Source organism: Manis pentadactyla, chromosome 11, assembly GCF_030020395.1.
Source record: "Manis pentadactyla isolate mManPen7 chromosome 11, mManPen7.hap1, whole genome shotgun sequence".
Taxonomy (NCBI): Eukaryota; Metazoa; Chordata; class Mammalia; order Pholidota; family Manidae; genus Manis; species Manis pentadactyla.
Window position 1 is genome coordinate 49,597,240 of NC_080029.1, and position 14,435 is coordinate 49,611,674.

Here is a 14,435-nt window from a genome sequence, read left to right on the forward strand (position 1 = left end):
AGCACCATATGGCCACTGGTATAATGCATGCACCCTCAAGGGGCTGTGGTACAGATTCCATGGTTCTGTTAGGCTGGCTGGTGTAGGTGAGGAGGTGTATGATAGAACCTATGGATCCCATTCCATGTGCTAGTTGTCATGCCTTCTTTGCTGTAAAATAGACCCCTTGGTCTGATGTTGGGTGGACTCCCATGCAACACAGGCATTCTCTAAGCCTTGGATTGTGAAGGCAGGAAAGGCAAAACCCCTATCTATAGTATAAATTCCAGTAAGGACATCACTGCCCCTTCCACATAGCAGCTGGTCTTCTTAGAGGACATTGCAGATGAGCACCTCAGTATTGTTTTTGCTACTGGCAGGTTGGATACTCAGCAGCCGCAGGAGCCAGTGAGCCTCGGAGACAGGGAGCCAGTGCCGTTGGGCCTGCATAACCACCATCCCTGAGCCAGGGCCACTCTGTTCATGGGTCACTTACACAAGCACTGGCGTGGCCAAGGACAGAGCAGGCTGACACCCACCAGAGAAGACATCCTCTGTCTGGTTGCTCAGTGCTTCCCCTGCAGTGGATCCTCTCTGGTGGGCATTAATATGGGAGGCCTGGAGATCCTCAAGCTCTGGGCTCACTGCCACAAGTACAGTTTATGCGTCTTCTCCCAGTGATCTTTCAGTCTAGTTCCTTCCAGACTCTTTATCACTGAACAAGCTGTTTGCCACCACCCGCAGGTCCATGCATATCTCAGGTCCTTTCTTCCTCCGCATAAGGGGAACCATCAAGTGTACCACTTGAAGCTCTGCTTAGTGGAGGATTCCCTTCCACCCTTGAACTTCAAGGCTTCTGCTAGTGGGTCTTAGGATGGTGGCAGTCCATTTTCAGTTAGTGCCAACATAATGGGCTGGTCCATCTGTGAGCAGGACCTGAAATTTTTTCTCTTCCATTACGTGGAAACTCCCATTACACCGTACATGTAAGTTGAAGGAGAGACAACAATAAAAATTGATGACATGGGAGAATAGGCCACTTCTTTTTAAACTTTTTTATTCTCTTCAGACTGCTTGAGCCCTGGTATATAGTTTTCATGGTATAGTGGACTGCTGCCTCCACGCAGTCTTATGGCAGTGGATCTCTGTTACCCAGTTCTCAGTGGGCAGCTCTGGGTCGCTTAATCACTGATATCAAGGGCAGCTGCTCAGTCTCTGTTAGGACACACCAGGAGCTGGTCACCTCCAGCATGACTGGATGAACCTGAGTGGTAGGGCAGCTTTGACCTGCTGTAAGGTTCTCTCTTGCTTTGGGTCCTGCTCAGTATCCAGATCATGGTCTATTAGACGAGTATTCCCAAGGGCTATACATGCTGCCTCCAAAATCTAAAGAGACCCCCCCAAGCACAATGCCTCTTTTTTAGTGGTGGGAGTACAAGGTGCAATATGTCCTTCAGAGGGGATGTCTCAGCATGCCTCAGGCCATTGGACCCTGAGAACAGTACCCATATGCCATGCCCCAGAGCACTTCCTCTCACCCTCTGACGTACATGTGTCTTAACTGGACACTCAGAGTACTTGTTCCAGTAGAGACACCACACCTGGCACCTGCCTCAGTGAGGTAGTTTCAGGTCCGTTTAAGAGGAAGCATTTTACTTTGGGCAAAGGCAGAAGCTGCTTCTTTCAGCCCAGACGTTTCAGGGAAATTTGAGAGTTTCTGATTCTCAAGCTCATCCCCCTGAATGTCCTTGTTCTGCATCTCAGCGTCCCTCTCTTTTGTCTCCAGAGCCCTGACTGTGGCCTCAGAGCCCCACTGAGGCTGTGCCTTATGTCCTCTGCATCTCTGCTACTCTTAAAGTTAAGTTCTGAGCCTGATTTTAGCATGGTCTGTCTTGCATCTATAGGAGGTAAATGTCTTTTTAAATACTGCCTAGAGGCTTTGCGACTCCCACAGTTGACTGGTGGCTAACCTAAACCTGTCATTTTCTCTTTTCTTTTTTCAACAACCTAAAGGTGTTAACAAAAGCCAGCTCGTTCAAGTCCTTATAATTACCACTGCCCATATCGCTCATGGGCCACAGCTATTGCATAAGCCAGCCGGCACCTCATTCAAAACCACCACTGGTGACAGGTTCAGTATTTCTGTTGCTGCAGTTCCCCAGAGCTCCCTTTTGCCCCACTTGCCACCAGCAGTGGGGTTCTTCTTGCAAAATCCCATCCTGCAGGTCCAAGAGCTAGGGCCACATCTGGCAACAACTGTCTTGGCCTGTGTGCCTCCCAGAGAGGAGAGCCTGAGACGGGGGATTGCATGTAGGAGTTCATTTTGGGAGGCGACACCAGGGAGCTGCAGTAGTGAGCAGGAGAGAGGGAGATAGGGAAAGAGGAAAAGCCACTGCAAGGAGATAGCAGGGACTCGTCCTGCCGGGTCTGAGGAGCCTGAGGACCAGAGGAGAGGAGTATTTGCCTGCTACTTCTGGTCTCCCATGGGTCCAGGATTTCCCCCGGGGAGTGGTAGCTCCTGTACGTTGGAATTGTCCCACCAGTGTTCCATACCTCAGCATTCCAGAGGCCCTGGGCAGAAAGCAAAAGATACAGAATGCAGCCGAAGCAAGGGGCTCTCAGTTACATCTGCACAAAGCTGGTCTCTGCAGCAACAGTTAAAAAGATGGGCAGAAAGGGTGGGAAGCGGGACAGGAGAGGTGACTAAAACATGGATCTGCCTGTTGTTCCCCAGACACTCCAGGCAGTTCCCACAGGAGAGCCTTGGAATAGTAAGTAGTTCCTCGTGCCTGGAACATTTTCCTGGACATCCTCATGCGTTTACATCTTCAGATCTTTTTTTCCTTATTACCTTTTCAGTGAAGTCTTCCCCGATGACCTGTTTTAAATTGCGTCCCCCACCATGCTACCATGCCCCCTACCTTCTTTATTTCTTTCTCTAAGACCTATTGCTGTCTAACGTGCTCAAAGGTAAGCTCCATGAGAACAGAGGTTTGTGTCAACTTTGTTAAATATAACCTCAGAGCTTAGAATAATATCTGGCACAGAGTAGGGCTCAGTATGTTTTTGAATAATAATAATAATAATAATGAATACATGAAAATGGAAGCACTTTTCACATTTTTCCATATAATTTTTATCTTCATGTATTTTTACAATACTCAATAGCTTCTATTTTAATATGTTTTTATAAAATTTCTCAGTAGCTTGTCTTCTTCACTCAACAATACATCATTGTCATAGGTCAATAGATAGAACTCTATTAATTTACTTACTTTTAATAACTGCATATTATTTCATGTTTGAATTTGCTACAGTTTCTTTAGCCATCCTCCTCTATTTAAGAATGTTTGTGTTGTTTCCAATGTTTTGCTTCCACAAACAATTCTGCAATAAATATTCTTGTACATATATCTTGATGCAATGGTGTTTATTTATACAAGGTGTATTTCCAGAAGTGGTGTGCTGGGTTAAGAGGGTGTGTGTATGTGCATGTGTGTGCATGTGTGTCATTAAGCTTTATTTTTAGAACAGTTTTAGATTTACAGAGAAATTGAGAAAATCATACATAGAGTTTCCATATACTCTGCATCCAGTTTCAACTATTATTAACATCTTACATTACATTAGTGTGGTACATTTTTTATAATTAATGAACTAATATTGATACATTGTCATTGATAAGTTATTTAGATTGCCTTAGTTTTTACCTAATGTCATTTTTCTGTTCCAGGATGCCATCAAACATCCCACATTACATTTAGTTGTCATGTGACCCTAAGCTTCTCGTGGCTGTGACAGTTTCAGGCTTTCCATGTTTTTGATGGCTGTGACAGTTTTGAAGAGTCAGGAATTTTGTAGAATACCCCTCATTGGAACTTGGTGTTTTTTCATTAGACTGGAGTTACAAGTTTTGGAGGAGGAAGATCACATCACATCATATCAAGTGGACATACTGTTAATACTGATGTTGACCTTCACCTGCCTGAGATGTTTGTCAGGTTTCTCTACTATAATTTTTTCTGCCTCTCCATCCTATTCCCTTTTGGAAGAAAGTCACTATGTGCACTTCACACTTAAGAAGTGGGGGATTAGGCTCTCCTCCTTGAAGGTGGAGTAGCTACATAAATTATTTGGAATTCTTCTACATAGATTTGTTTATTCTCTGTTTTTCCCTTCTTTCCTTCATTCAATCACTTATTTATATCAGTTTGAAATTGGGATATTTGTGTCCCTTTGGCATAACCCCATCAATGCAGCCTCATCTTGTATTTCTCCTGTCCTACCTAAAATAATCCATTTTCTACAGGGAGCCCTGGTTCCTTTCATTAGAGAACCAAGATCTGAGACTAGGTGTGTATGTTACTGCTGAGCTGTGGTTGCTTCCAGGCCCTCTCATCTGACAGAGCAAGGTCATAGATGTGTGTATACTAACCTGTGTATATACACATACCTATAGTTATTCCTACATGCAACCATGTGTATCTCTACTAAACTAAACATGAGTTCATGCTGATGTCTCTGCTCTAATCCAGGTATAGATTAGATCTTGGTTTATACTAGCCTCCTCTCTTTGCTTACCTGTAAACTCCCATTCTTAACAGGGAGAAACCTGGCTCCCATTATCTGACATTCACTTATTTAATTGTTCAATTCCACTATACCTACATAGCATTATCAGAATGGCCAGCTTCCACTTCCATGAGAAACAACTTTATCAGCTACAGTACAATGCTTATGTAGTTGCTTTTGCTTTTAGTTATGAACTGTACCCATTTCCAAAGTTATGTAGGTCAGCACTTTTTCTCCTAACCCCCTTTAGTGAGGTGCTTTCATATATTTGTGATAGTTAGCTTCTTCTGTCACATTCTGCATTCTATCATAGGATTCCCCAGCCTCCTAAATAATTTTTTTAAATTTACATACATTAAGGTTCACACTTTGTTCTGTAAAGTTCTGTGGGTTTTGACAAATGCATAATGTCACATAGCCACCATTACAGAACAGTTTCATAGCCTGTGTATTTCACTTGTTCTACTCTCCCACATTTCCTCTGAACCTCTGGCAATCACTGATCTTTTTAGGGTCTCTGTAGTTTTGCCTTTTCCAGGAGGACATACAACTGGACTCATACACTACATAGTCTTTTCACTCTGGCCTCTTTCACTTAACAATATGTACTTTAGTTTCATAGGTGTCTTTTCAGGACTTGATAGTTCATTTCTTTTTATCACAATAACATTCCTTTCTATGGATGTAGCACACTTAGTGTATCCATTTACCTATAGCAAAGCAATTTGTGAGCTTCTGATTTTTGGCAATTATATATAAAGCTTTTGCCTGTTAGGAAAAAAACTCTGATCATGTTTTTGCCTTAATGGGCCTTTCTCTTATTACTTTTGAGATTGAGTTATCTTCACATGTCTCTCGATCACTTATATTTACTCTTCTGATTATATCTTTTGCCCATTTTTCCACTGGATTGTCTTTTTCTTCATAACACATAAAGCTTCTTTGTAATATTAGGGCTATACCCCTTTATTTGTCATTACTTTAACAAATATTTCCCTGCCAATTGTTTGTCTTTTGATATTGTTTGTAGTGGTTTTGTTGTGTTTTTTTTAAACAAACCAACATTATTTTATTAATATTTTATTATGATAAAATATATATAACATAAAACTTACATTTTAAACACTTATAAGTGTATGGTTCAGTGACATTAAGTGCATTTCCATTGGTGTGTAACCACCACCAGCATTCATCTCTGTAATTTTCATCATCTTCCAAACATTATTTTATTTTTATGTAGCCAAACTTACAAACAAACTGGTCTTTTTTCTTCTGGATCTCTTGTGCTGTTTTTTAGGATGCTTTCTCCCATCCTAAGATAATACACAGGTTCTCCTAAAGTTTTTAAAAATATTTATAGTATCTAATATTAAAAATTTTAATATATCTGAAATTTATCTTTGTATGTGGGGTGGTGAGAGATAATTTTCCTAATGGGTAGCTAATTTTCCCAGAAGGATTATTAAATAAAGCACTTAAAAATATATATATTGCAGTACTACCTTGGTTATGCGTTAATTTCCCTTAAATACTTGGACCTGATTCTAAACTCTATGAGTTTCTGTTTGTTCATGTCTTTGTTAATAGCCTGCTGCCCCCACCTTCTAATGCTGATGGCAATTTTAGGCAGTTTATCAAAAATTTTATTGCCTGATAAAGCAGGTTGCCCTAACCTGTTTTTTCCTTGGTGGTTTTAAAACAGTTATCATTCTATATGAACTTAAAAACCATTTTATATAGTTCAAAAGAAATCCTTTTTGGCTTCTGATTGTAATTGTATTACATCTACATATTATTTTTAGAAGAACTAATCTTTTCATGATATGAGTTTTTCAGTGGCATTTTATCAGGACCATACCTGCATTTCCAAACTCCTTAAGTGGAGTAAAGGTAAACTTTAGAGCTTTCTTTCTGAATCAAAAGCAGAAGTAGGTACTGCTGCCATTAATTCTTACAATGAGTTGCATGATTTAATTGAGAGCATTCATGCTGATGAAAAGAAAGATTGAGAGGAAATATGAATCAAGGTTCTCTCTTCTCTCTCTGCTTCTTAGTTCAGACAAGCTCTAAACCCTGAGGAATCTCAAGCCCCTGAGAAAGGAGGGAGGCATCACTTTTCTTCTTTCTGGATTAATGTTAACTGATTAAGGATTCCTGCAAAGGTGTGTGTGTAACCAAGACCTAGAGTCAAGCTCAAAAATTGTAAAGGCTTATAAAATACCATTTCATTAAGACATCTCCCATTCTCTAAACTTTAATCTCTGATCTTTTGTTATTTACCACAGTCATGTGAGAAAAGGAATATTTTTGAAAGGAAAACAGCATATGATCACTGAGAAAAAAGTCTGTTGTTTCTCTGAAGCACAGACAGGATAAATATCCTCCTACTCTCCCCACAAAGAACAAAGAACATAGATGGGAGAATCCTTGACGCTTGAAGGATAAGAGAGACCACAGATAAAATGGTTTGTGCACTGGCCGATCCAGAAACATGGACCTGTGAGGTCTTCCTTGGGTAGAGGTCACAAACCCAGTGCCTACAGGGGCCAGGCATTTACGGGAGAAAAGACTCACTTTCACAAATAAATATGTGTTTTCTTTTTTGTCTTCTTCATCTCTATTCCAGTCATTTCCCCACTTTTGATAAAAACATGGATACTTTAAATATCACTTTTAACTTTAACATAAGAAAATTAATAATGTAAGAGTGATGGTAGAGGGCAGCTTTCACTTGGCCTTTGTGTCAGAGACTGGTAGGGACTGTGATGAACTAAAGCACACAGGCCTTATCTAAAGTGAACAGCTGCTTTTCAGCCCCAGCTCATTGATACCACAGAGACTGCAGGCCCAGTATGACTAGTCCCCAGAGTTTTCAAGAGAATCCTGGTAGCCAGGGTTTAAAAGCCAGGGTTAAAAAGCTACAATGTTGGCAGCTAGTACAAAATTCTTCAAAATGCTGTAGGCTAAACAGGCTGAACATTTGACCTTAGAGGATGTAGAAGCCCAAGCTTATCATAATGGCGGTCAGCAGAGACGGCCAAGGATGAGATGGAGGTGCTGCTCATGAAGGATCTGTAGCATTCTCAGCTCTGCAGGGGAAACCAAGCAGAGCTCAGGTTAAGTTCAGCTGATAGAAATGGAGCCCTTTTTTTAAAGTCAGAGGTAATGTTCACTTGGCAGCATAATATGAAATGTCAGTATTCAAAATACAGAGAAAAAATAAAGGGGAGACCAAAATAGAATAGCAGCAGCAAAGGCAGAAACTTTATACACAAAAAACTGAATCTGAGTCTGAGCAGACCCAGGCTTCTTGATACAGCATACCTGAAGGAAGGTCACTGGCCTGGTAAGAACCATTGAGATCCTCAAGGTTGGACCAGCACTGATCACAATGCTGAGGAGTATGACCAAGCCTGAGACTTTGGCTTCACATACACACAAACAGGAGGGAATTGTAATTAAATAAGCCCTGAACCACATCTTTGTGATGTATATGGTAATTCAGTTTGTTTTATTAAGATTACTTGTTTGCATAACAAGCCTGTTGAGTAAGCATGTGAATAGTCTATCCAGCATGTTGCTTGGTTCCTCTCATCTGATTCTTCTGTGAAGCCCATTCCGTGTTAAAGTAGGAACATCCAAACCCTTGTGAATGCAGACATTCATAATATTAGAACTCTTGATAGAAACCTCCAGGCTATCAAATGCAAACTAGGTTCGGGGCCAGAGGGGTCTCCCTCTGAGTTCTGGCCCAGAGGTCAGGTGAGTCAGTGGAAAGAGAGGAGTAAGGTGGTTTGAAATGCCAAATCCACACCATCTGGCTCCTGGTTTTGCACCGGCACTGACACTGTGTCCGGCGAGGTCACATGAGCCTCACCTGGGGAAGTCCACCAGGGACTCTCAGGTCTTTGTCCACTTGGCCCATCAGCAGCACCTGGCCCCCTGGCCCACTGCCTCCGTCCATGGTGCGCCTCAGTGTCATGCTCTGCTGTCTTCTCACTTATCTTGGGGGACCTTCTTCCCTTCTCACTTGCTCTTCTGGGCAGTCACATCTGTCCACAGCTTCACCTACACTCATGCTGATGCCTCAGTTTTCATCTTCAGTTCAAACTCCTGCCAGCCTGACAGGTCACTTTGATATCTCAGAGGCCCTGCCAAGCCAACATGCCAAAAACAGTAGTTTCCCTCCCAGACCTGCTCCTCCACCCAGGGATGGCACCCCTGTCTGCCCCATTGTACAAACCTTTGGTCATTCTTAACACCTCCCTCTCTCTCACCCCTCACCTCCAGTCCATCCGCATAGCCTGACTATTCTAGTAACTAAATATGTCTCCACACTGCCTTTCTCGCCATCTCCCTGCCTCTGCCCTGGTCCAAGCTGCCATCATCTCAACAGGCCCTTCACTGGTCTTCTCTCCCCATATTGCCTACAACCCATTCTGGATGTTGCTGCGATAGTGAGCTTTTAAAACCCTAATGGTATATCGTATCCTTCTAGTAGCTTCCCACTGTACTTAGGATAAAGTGTAAATTTCTTATCATGGCCCACAAGGTCCTGCAGGACTCACCTTACTGACCCCTGTTCCATGCCCTTGACCCTCAAGACACACTCTTTCAGTTCCTTAAGTGGCCTGGGCTTCCTCCTGGCACAGGGCCAGTCACTCTGCCTGGAAAGCCCTGATCCCTCCACCACCACCCCTGCCCTTGGTCTGGGCACACCCCTCTCACTCTCCAGGCCTCAGCTCGAGGCCACTTCCTCAGGGACGGTTTCTCTGAAGCAGCCAAATCTCCTGCACATGGGAGGTCCTTGCTGTAACCTTTACCATATCTATACTTAACTTTTCAACATCTGTCTACCCTCTTAGACTGTAAGCTCCATGTGAGTAGAGCAGGACTTGCTTAATTTGTCTGTGTATCCTTAGGACTATCCCAGTGCCTTATGCACATTAAGATAAAGAAGTAATTGTTGAATAAAAACAATAGAGAAAATCATCCTAAATAAAAATAGGTATAACCCCAAATAATAATATTAACAGTTAACCTTCATGGAGAGGTTACACTGTTCCTGACACCACTGTCTGTGCCCTATATGCTAATTGTCATAGCAGTCTCTGAGCTTCCTACCTTCCCAGATGGAAAACTGAGGCCTAGAGAAGTTAAGTTTCAAAGTTAAGGTTAACCAGCCAGCAAGTTGTTCATCAAAACTTTGTTTATAAGTAGCCCAAAATGTGTTAAAGAATCTACCTGTTATTTGAAAAGAATATCTTATAGCTGTCAGAATCTAGGTTTTCAAAAGGTGTGTAGTAACAGGAAGATGGGTACAGTAGAATATTGACAGTCCCACCCAGACTGTGAAAGTGCCCCTAGCCTGCCACAGGGGCCCACGCTTGTGCCCCAGCATTATAGCTCTTTCAGTTCCTACCATGTGTGTCAGGGGGGCAGGAGAGGCCAGACAGAGAAAGCAACATCTACAGGGTGGGAGCGCTTCAGGAGAACCAGGCAGATAGGGCCTGAGATGAGCGGGAGTGCCAGCCTTCAAGGAAGGGAGAGAAATCCAGCTTGTCTTGGGGGAGTTCTAAGAGGCTGGAGAGGTAAGCAGAGGCCAAACTGAGAGGACCTCTGGGTTTTATTCTGAGGTAGCGGTGCCCTGCAGGTGTGTGCATGACAAGTTGAAGGCACCAGACTTGGCATCCAGAGAAGGTCCAGGTATTTGTTTTGGTAGAACTGATATATTTGTATTTTTGTGAAAAAAGTTGGCTAGAGATGTTATGGATAAAATTGCAATATTTCCAGAATCTCTTGCGTGGCCTTAGTACATCTCCATATCAATAGGTATTTCCCAGGGGTGTAGAGAAGTAGTCCGTCTCCATATCAATAAGTAATTACAAGGGGGAGGGAGAGCATATATGAACCAGAGAGGTTGGGTGGGGCCCCTTTTTGCAGTAGGGTTGTAAGAGACACAGGTGAGCAGAAGTGGATGACTGCTTGTAAGCAATAAATGGGTTTCTCCCACTTTATTTCTCCCTTTGACTAATTTTGGTTTCAAAGGAATTTGGCCCTAGGCTGGGAAAATATTTTCTCTCCAGAGTTACAGATGTAAAGTGAGGACTATATAAGGGACATGGAAAATTGAAAGACTCAAGATTCAAAGTCTGGGCCCATGAACAATGATTTTTCAGAGTGTGGGTAAGCAGAGAAGAAAGACGGCCTGAGACTGCAGTTTGTGAGCAATAAACGAATTTTAAACTTTATTTCTCCCTTTGACTGATTTTAGTTTTTAGGGGTATTTTGCCCCAGGATTTCCTTTCCCCGGACCTACACAGAGCCTGAAAGAAAACCTCTGCTTTCCACTAAGTCTGTCAGAATGCTGCTTTTTAGCCCCTTTGAACTGAATTTCTGGGTTTCCATTTGAGGCACTGATCCAATGCAGTGCTTTAGTGTACGACAGTAGTGAGTTCTGTCCTGCTATGCCTGGAAAATGTTAGCTCAGGCTAAAAGTTTCCAGGTACAATAACATGTATGTGGGGTTTTATAGCTTGGAGTGCCCAAACATAGTCACATAATAGGCTTTACAATATTTTGGCTATTTTATGTTTGTTTAATCAAGTGTAATGTCTGGAGGAGGAATTTCATACCTTGAGGATACAGAGGAATTTTACAAAGAAAATGCAAACTGTCTTCTTTAGTATTCTTGCTGGCTGCTTCTCATCTCACTGTCTGTACAATGTGCTGTAGCATGCAGTTCAAGGACTTGAGTGCAGTCAAGGACTTCAGTTTCCCTCCTTCCACCTTTTATCATTTATGAAGTATCCGCCTGCCTGTGATGATTCTTCTGGCTCTATATTCAATCACTTGGCGAATTTTGGGAAAAACCACATGCCTGCCCTCCCCAACCTCCGCACTCCCCACCACCAAAGACCAATTCAGGATCTCTGGGGATGGGCCAGGCATTTGTAGTTTTTAAAAGCTCTCCCAGTGATTCTAGGGTTATCTATTGATACATGACCAACCTCCCCAAAATTTGGTAGCTGAAAACAGGAATTTCCCCTTTCTCACAATTCTGTGGCCTGGCTGAATGTTCCGGCGGCTGGTGTCGCCTGGGTCCACTCATGCAGCTGAATTTAGGTGGGGGGTCGGCTGGAGGTCTCTCTCCTGTGGTGCTTATTTCATCCTGGGCTTCTTCCAGACTGAGTCAGGGTGGGTCTTGGGACTTGCTCTGACCCCGAGGATGAGGCAGAAGCAGTGTCACTTCAGCTCTGAGACTTGGCCTTAAGAAGTGTCATGCTTCCTCTCTTTCTCCCTCACACCACATGCCTGGAGGCCTTCACAGCCTGAAGAAAGTTAACCACTTTTGCTCTCTTCACAATGATTAGTTTGCTTAGTTGTAATGTTTCTGGTAGGATTATGGACAGAAGAAACCAGAAAGCCAAGTATGAGGTTTATCTCTGCCAACACCAGCATTTATGCCTGCCCTTTCTTTCTGGATACACACCTTCAGACACATCTGATTCTAGTCTTCCTCATTTTTCTGTTTTACAATGTATTATCAGACTAGGAAACATGATTTGCTCTTTCATTGACAAATCATTATTGAATGCCTATTATGTGCAAGGCCCCGTGCTCGGGGATGGTAACATCATTTTGAGTAAACGAGGACAGACCCTGATGTCATGGTTCTTATCGTCTGTGGAATGTATCTATCAGATCTATTGATAGCAGGAGAAATTAAATAATTGACTAAACAGTCATATAGCATTTCTGAAGGATTCCAAAGGAGACATACTTCAGGGGGATGACAAGACATACAGGAACACTGAACCAGTCAGGGGAGATCAGGAGCAACCTCTTTAGGAGGGGACATTTGATCTGAGCCTTTAAAAATGGGTTTGTATTAGCTAAAACTCACCACCTCTTTGTCACTGTCCTTTCTTTTCCAGCCTCCTCAAATCTCTCTTTGTCTTCACCGACCAGCTGGGTTACAATCACTTTGCACTTACAAGCTGCTAACAAACAGCTTATAAAGACAAGTAAGATAATACTGCATACAGCCTCCTTCAGTCCAAGGCCAGAACCATCTTAAAGGATGAACGGCTTTCTTTTTATTGTATCAAATCAGAGAAAGCTGGGTTCACAGCCCACTTCAGCACCTTTGCTTTTTTTGTTTCCAGCAACTCAAGCACCCCAACCTTGTCAACCTTATTGAAGTCTTCAGGAGGAAGCGGAGGCTTCACCTGGTGTTCGAGTACTGTGCCCACACGGTCCTGCATGAGCTGGACAGATACCAGAGAGGGTGAGTGGTCCATCCCTTACAAACAAAACACAACAACTCACCAGAATTTGGGAGGAAGAATCAGCAATGACCCTTCTTCAGATTAGGCAAGACAGCCAGTGTTTGGACAGCACCTCTGCGGCTGGGGCTGGCAGTGGAGCAGTTACCAAGAACATTAGGAAAGGGAGCATAACTACTCATTCTCGGGAAGAAGGCAACAGCATTATCAGGTTGAACTTGATTTCTTTGTTATGCTATCTCTGCAAAGAAAAGGAAGGATATTATTCCGTGTCTGACTAGGGGAGTTTATAGACTTGCAGATTGAAATGGAGAGTCCAAAGATGATGGTAAATAGGAAGCTTAAGGCTAAAACCAACGTGGTGTTTCATCTGAAGCAGTCTGGTATTGGTCAGGACTTCTTTAGTTGCAAGTGACAAAGCACAACTGAAGCAAGCAAGCATAGGTGGAAAAGGAACGTGGAATGGCTGTAAACTGGGAGGGATGGGGGTGACTCTGGGGGCTCTGCTGATCTTGTCACACTTCTGGTTCTAGCATGTGCATTAGAAGAAGGATTGGTGAGCAGACAGGGCCTCTGTTTGAAAAGCAGGGGGTTCTCTCCTCTGGTTGAGGTGGCACCTTGCCAGGGTGAGCAGAACACCCATTCCTCAGCTGGGTGATTTCAGGCAGAGTGACAGAGGTGGTGGCTTACCCTCCGCCCCCTCCTCCTCACTTACAACTCTTCCCTGTGTTGGCTTCATCATGCCTTGAGGTTGCATATCCTTTATAAGGTGGATTTTGGAGGGTATGTGTGTGGCATGGAACAGAAAGAATTAGGAAGGGAAAAATATGAAATAGGAAGCATGCCACAGGCTTTTATCAACCTGTGTAGCCATTCTAGAAGAAAGGAAGTTCTAGAAGAAGGTATCATGTGCATATAAAGTCCTGATTATCATCTGTGGAATGTATCTATCATACCTATTGATAGCAGGATAAATTAAATTGGCTCAGCTTCAGTGATGCAGTTATCCCTGGAGCCAATCACTGTGCCAGAAGGAGAGAGTAGAATGATTTGAAAGCCCTGAGAGATAAGATTCAAAGTGGGTCAGTCAAAGCAGACTTCCTAGAGGAGGTGGCCTTTAAGTTGAAAGGTGAGATTTTAAGGAGTGAGCAAGGAACCCATTATCTCCTTTTATTCTGCTTAGGGGAGCCCAACTTTGACTAGGGACAGTGCACAGTGCCTTGCAGCTCAGAGTGGTGGAATGGTGTCCCATCCTGGCTCACTTTCACTCTGGTGGCTGGAGGCTGAGGCTCTTGGAACAATTCTTTCAAGGGTTGGCCAAGACCGTGCTCTGCCACATCTCAGTGATTATGTATGGTCTGCCGTAACCTTCAGGCAAATGATATTAAAGTTGCTCGTGGTCTGTTGGTGACCATTCATAGGTTTTCATGCCAGTTTACACAGCCAGAGAGCCAAGAGAACAGACACCTCCCTTCAGAAAATCATTGGGGCATAGAGAAATGTGTTCAAGGGACAAAAGAATTGGTAAGTTGATATTTGTTCTTTTGACAGCTTGCAAGTGACACTTCAATTAAACTTACTAGTATAAGTTCCTCT

General features: G+C 43.1%; 1 protein-coding gene across 4 annotated transcripts in view; it reads left to right on the forward strand.

Annotated features, from left to right (window-relative positions):
• CDKL1 (cyclin dependent kinase like 1) overlaps window positions 1–14,435 on the forward strand; it is a 46,595-nt gene that overhangs the window by 12,434 nt on the left and 19,726 nt on the right. For all 4 annotated transcript variants that reach the window (XM_057488476.1, XM_036917278.2, XM_057488477.1 and 1 more), the window contains exon 3: window positions 12,720–12,841. In XM_057488476.1, the coding sequence (XP_057344459.1) occupies window positions 12,720–12,841 (122 nt within the window). The remainder of the gene's footprint in view (window positions 1–12,719; window positions 12,842–14,435) is intronic.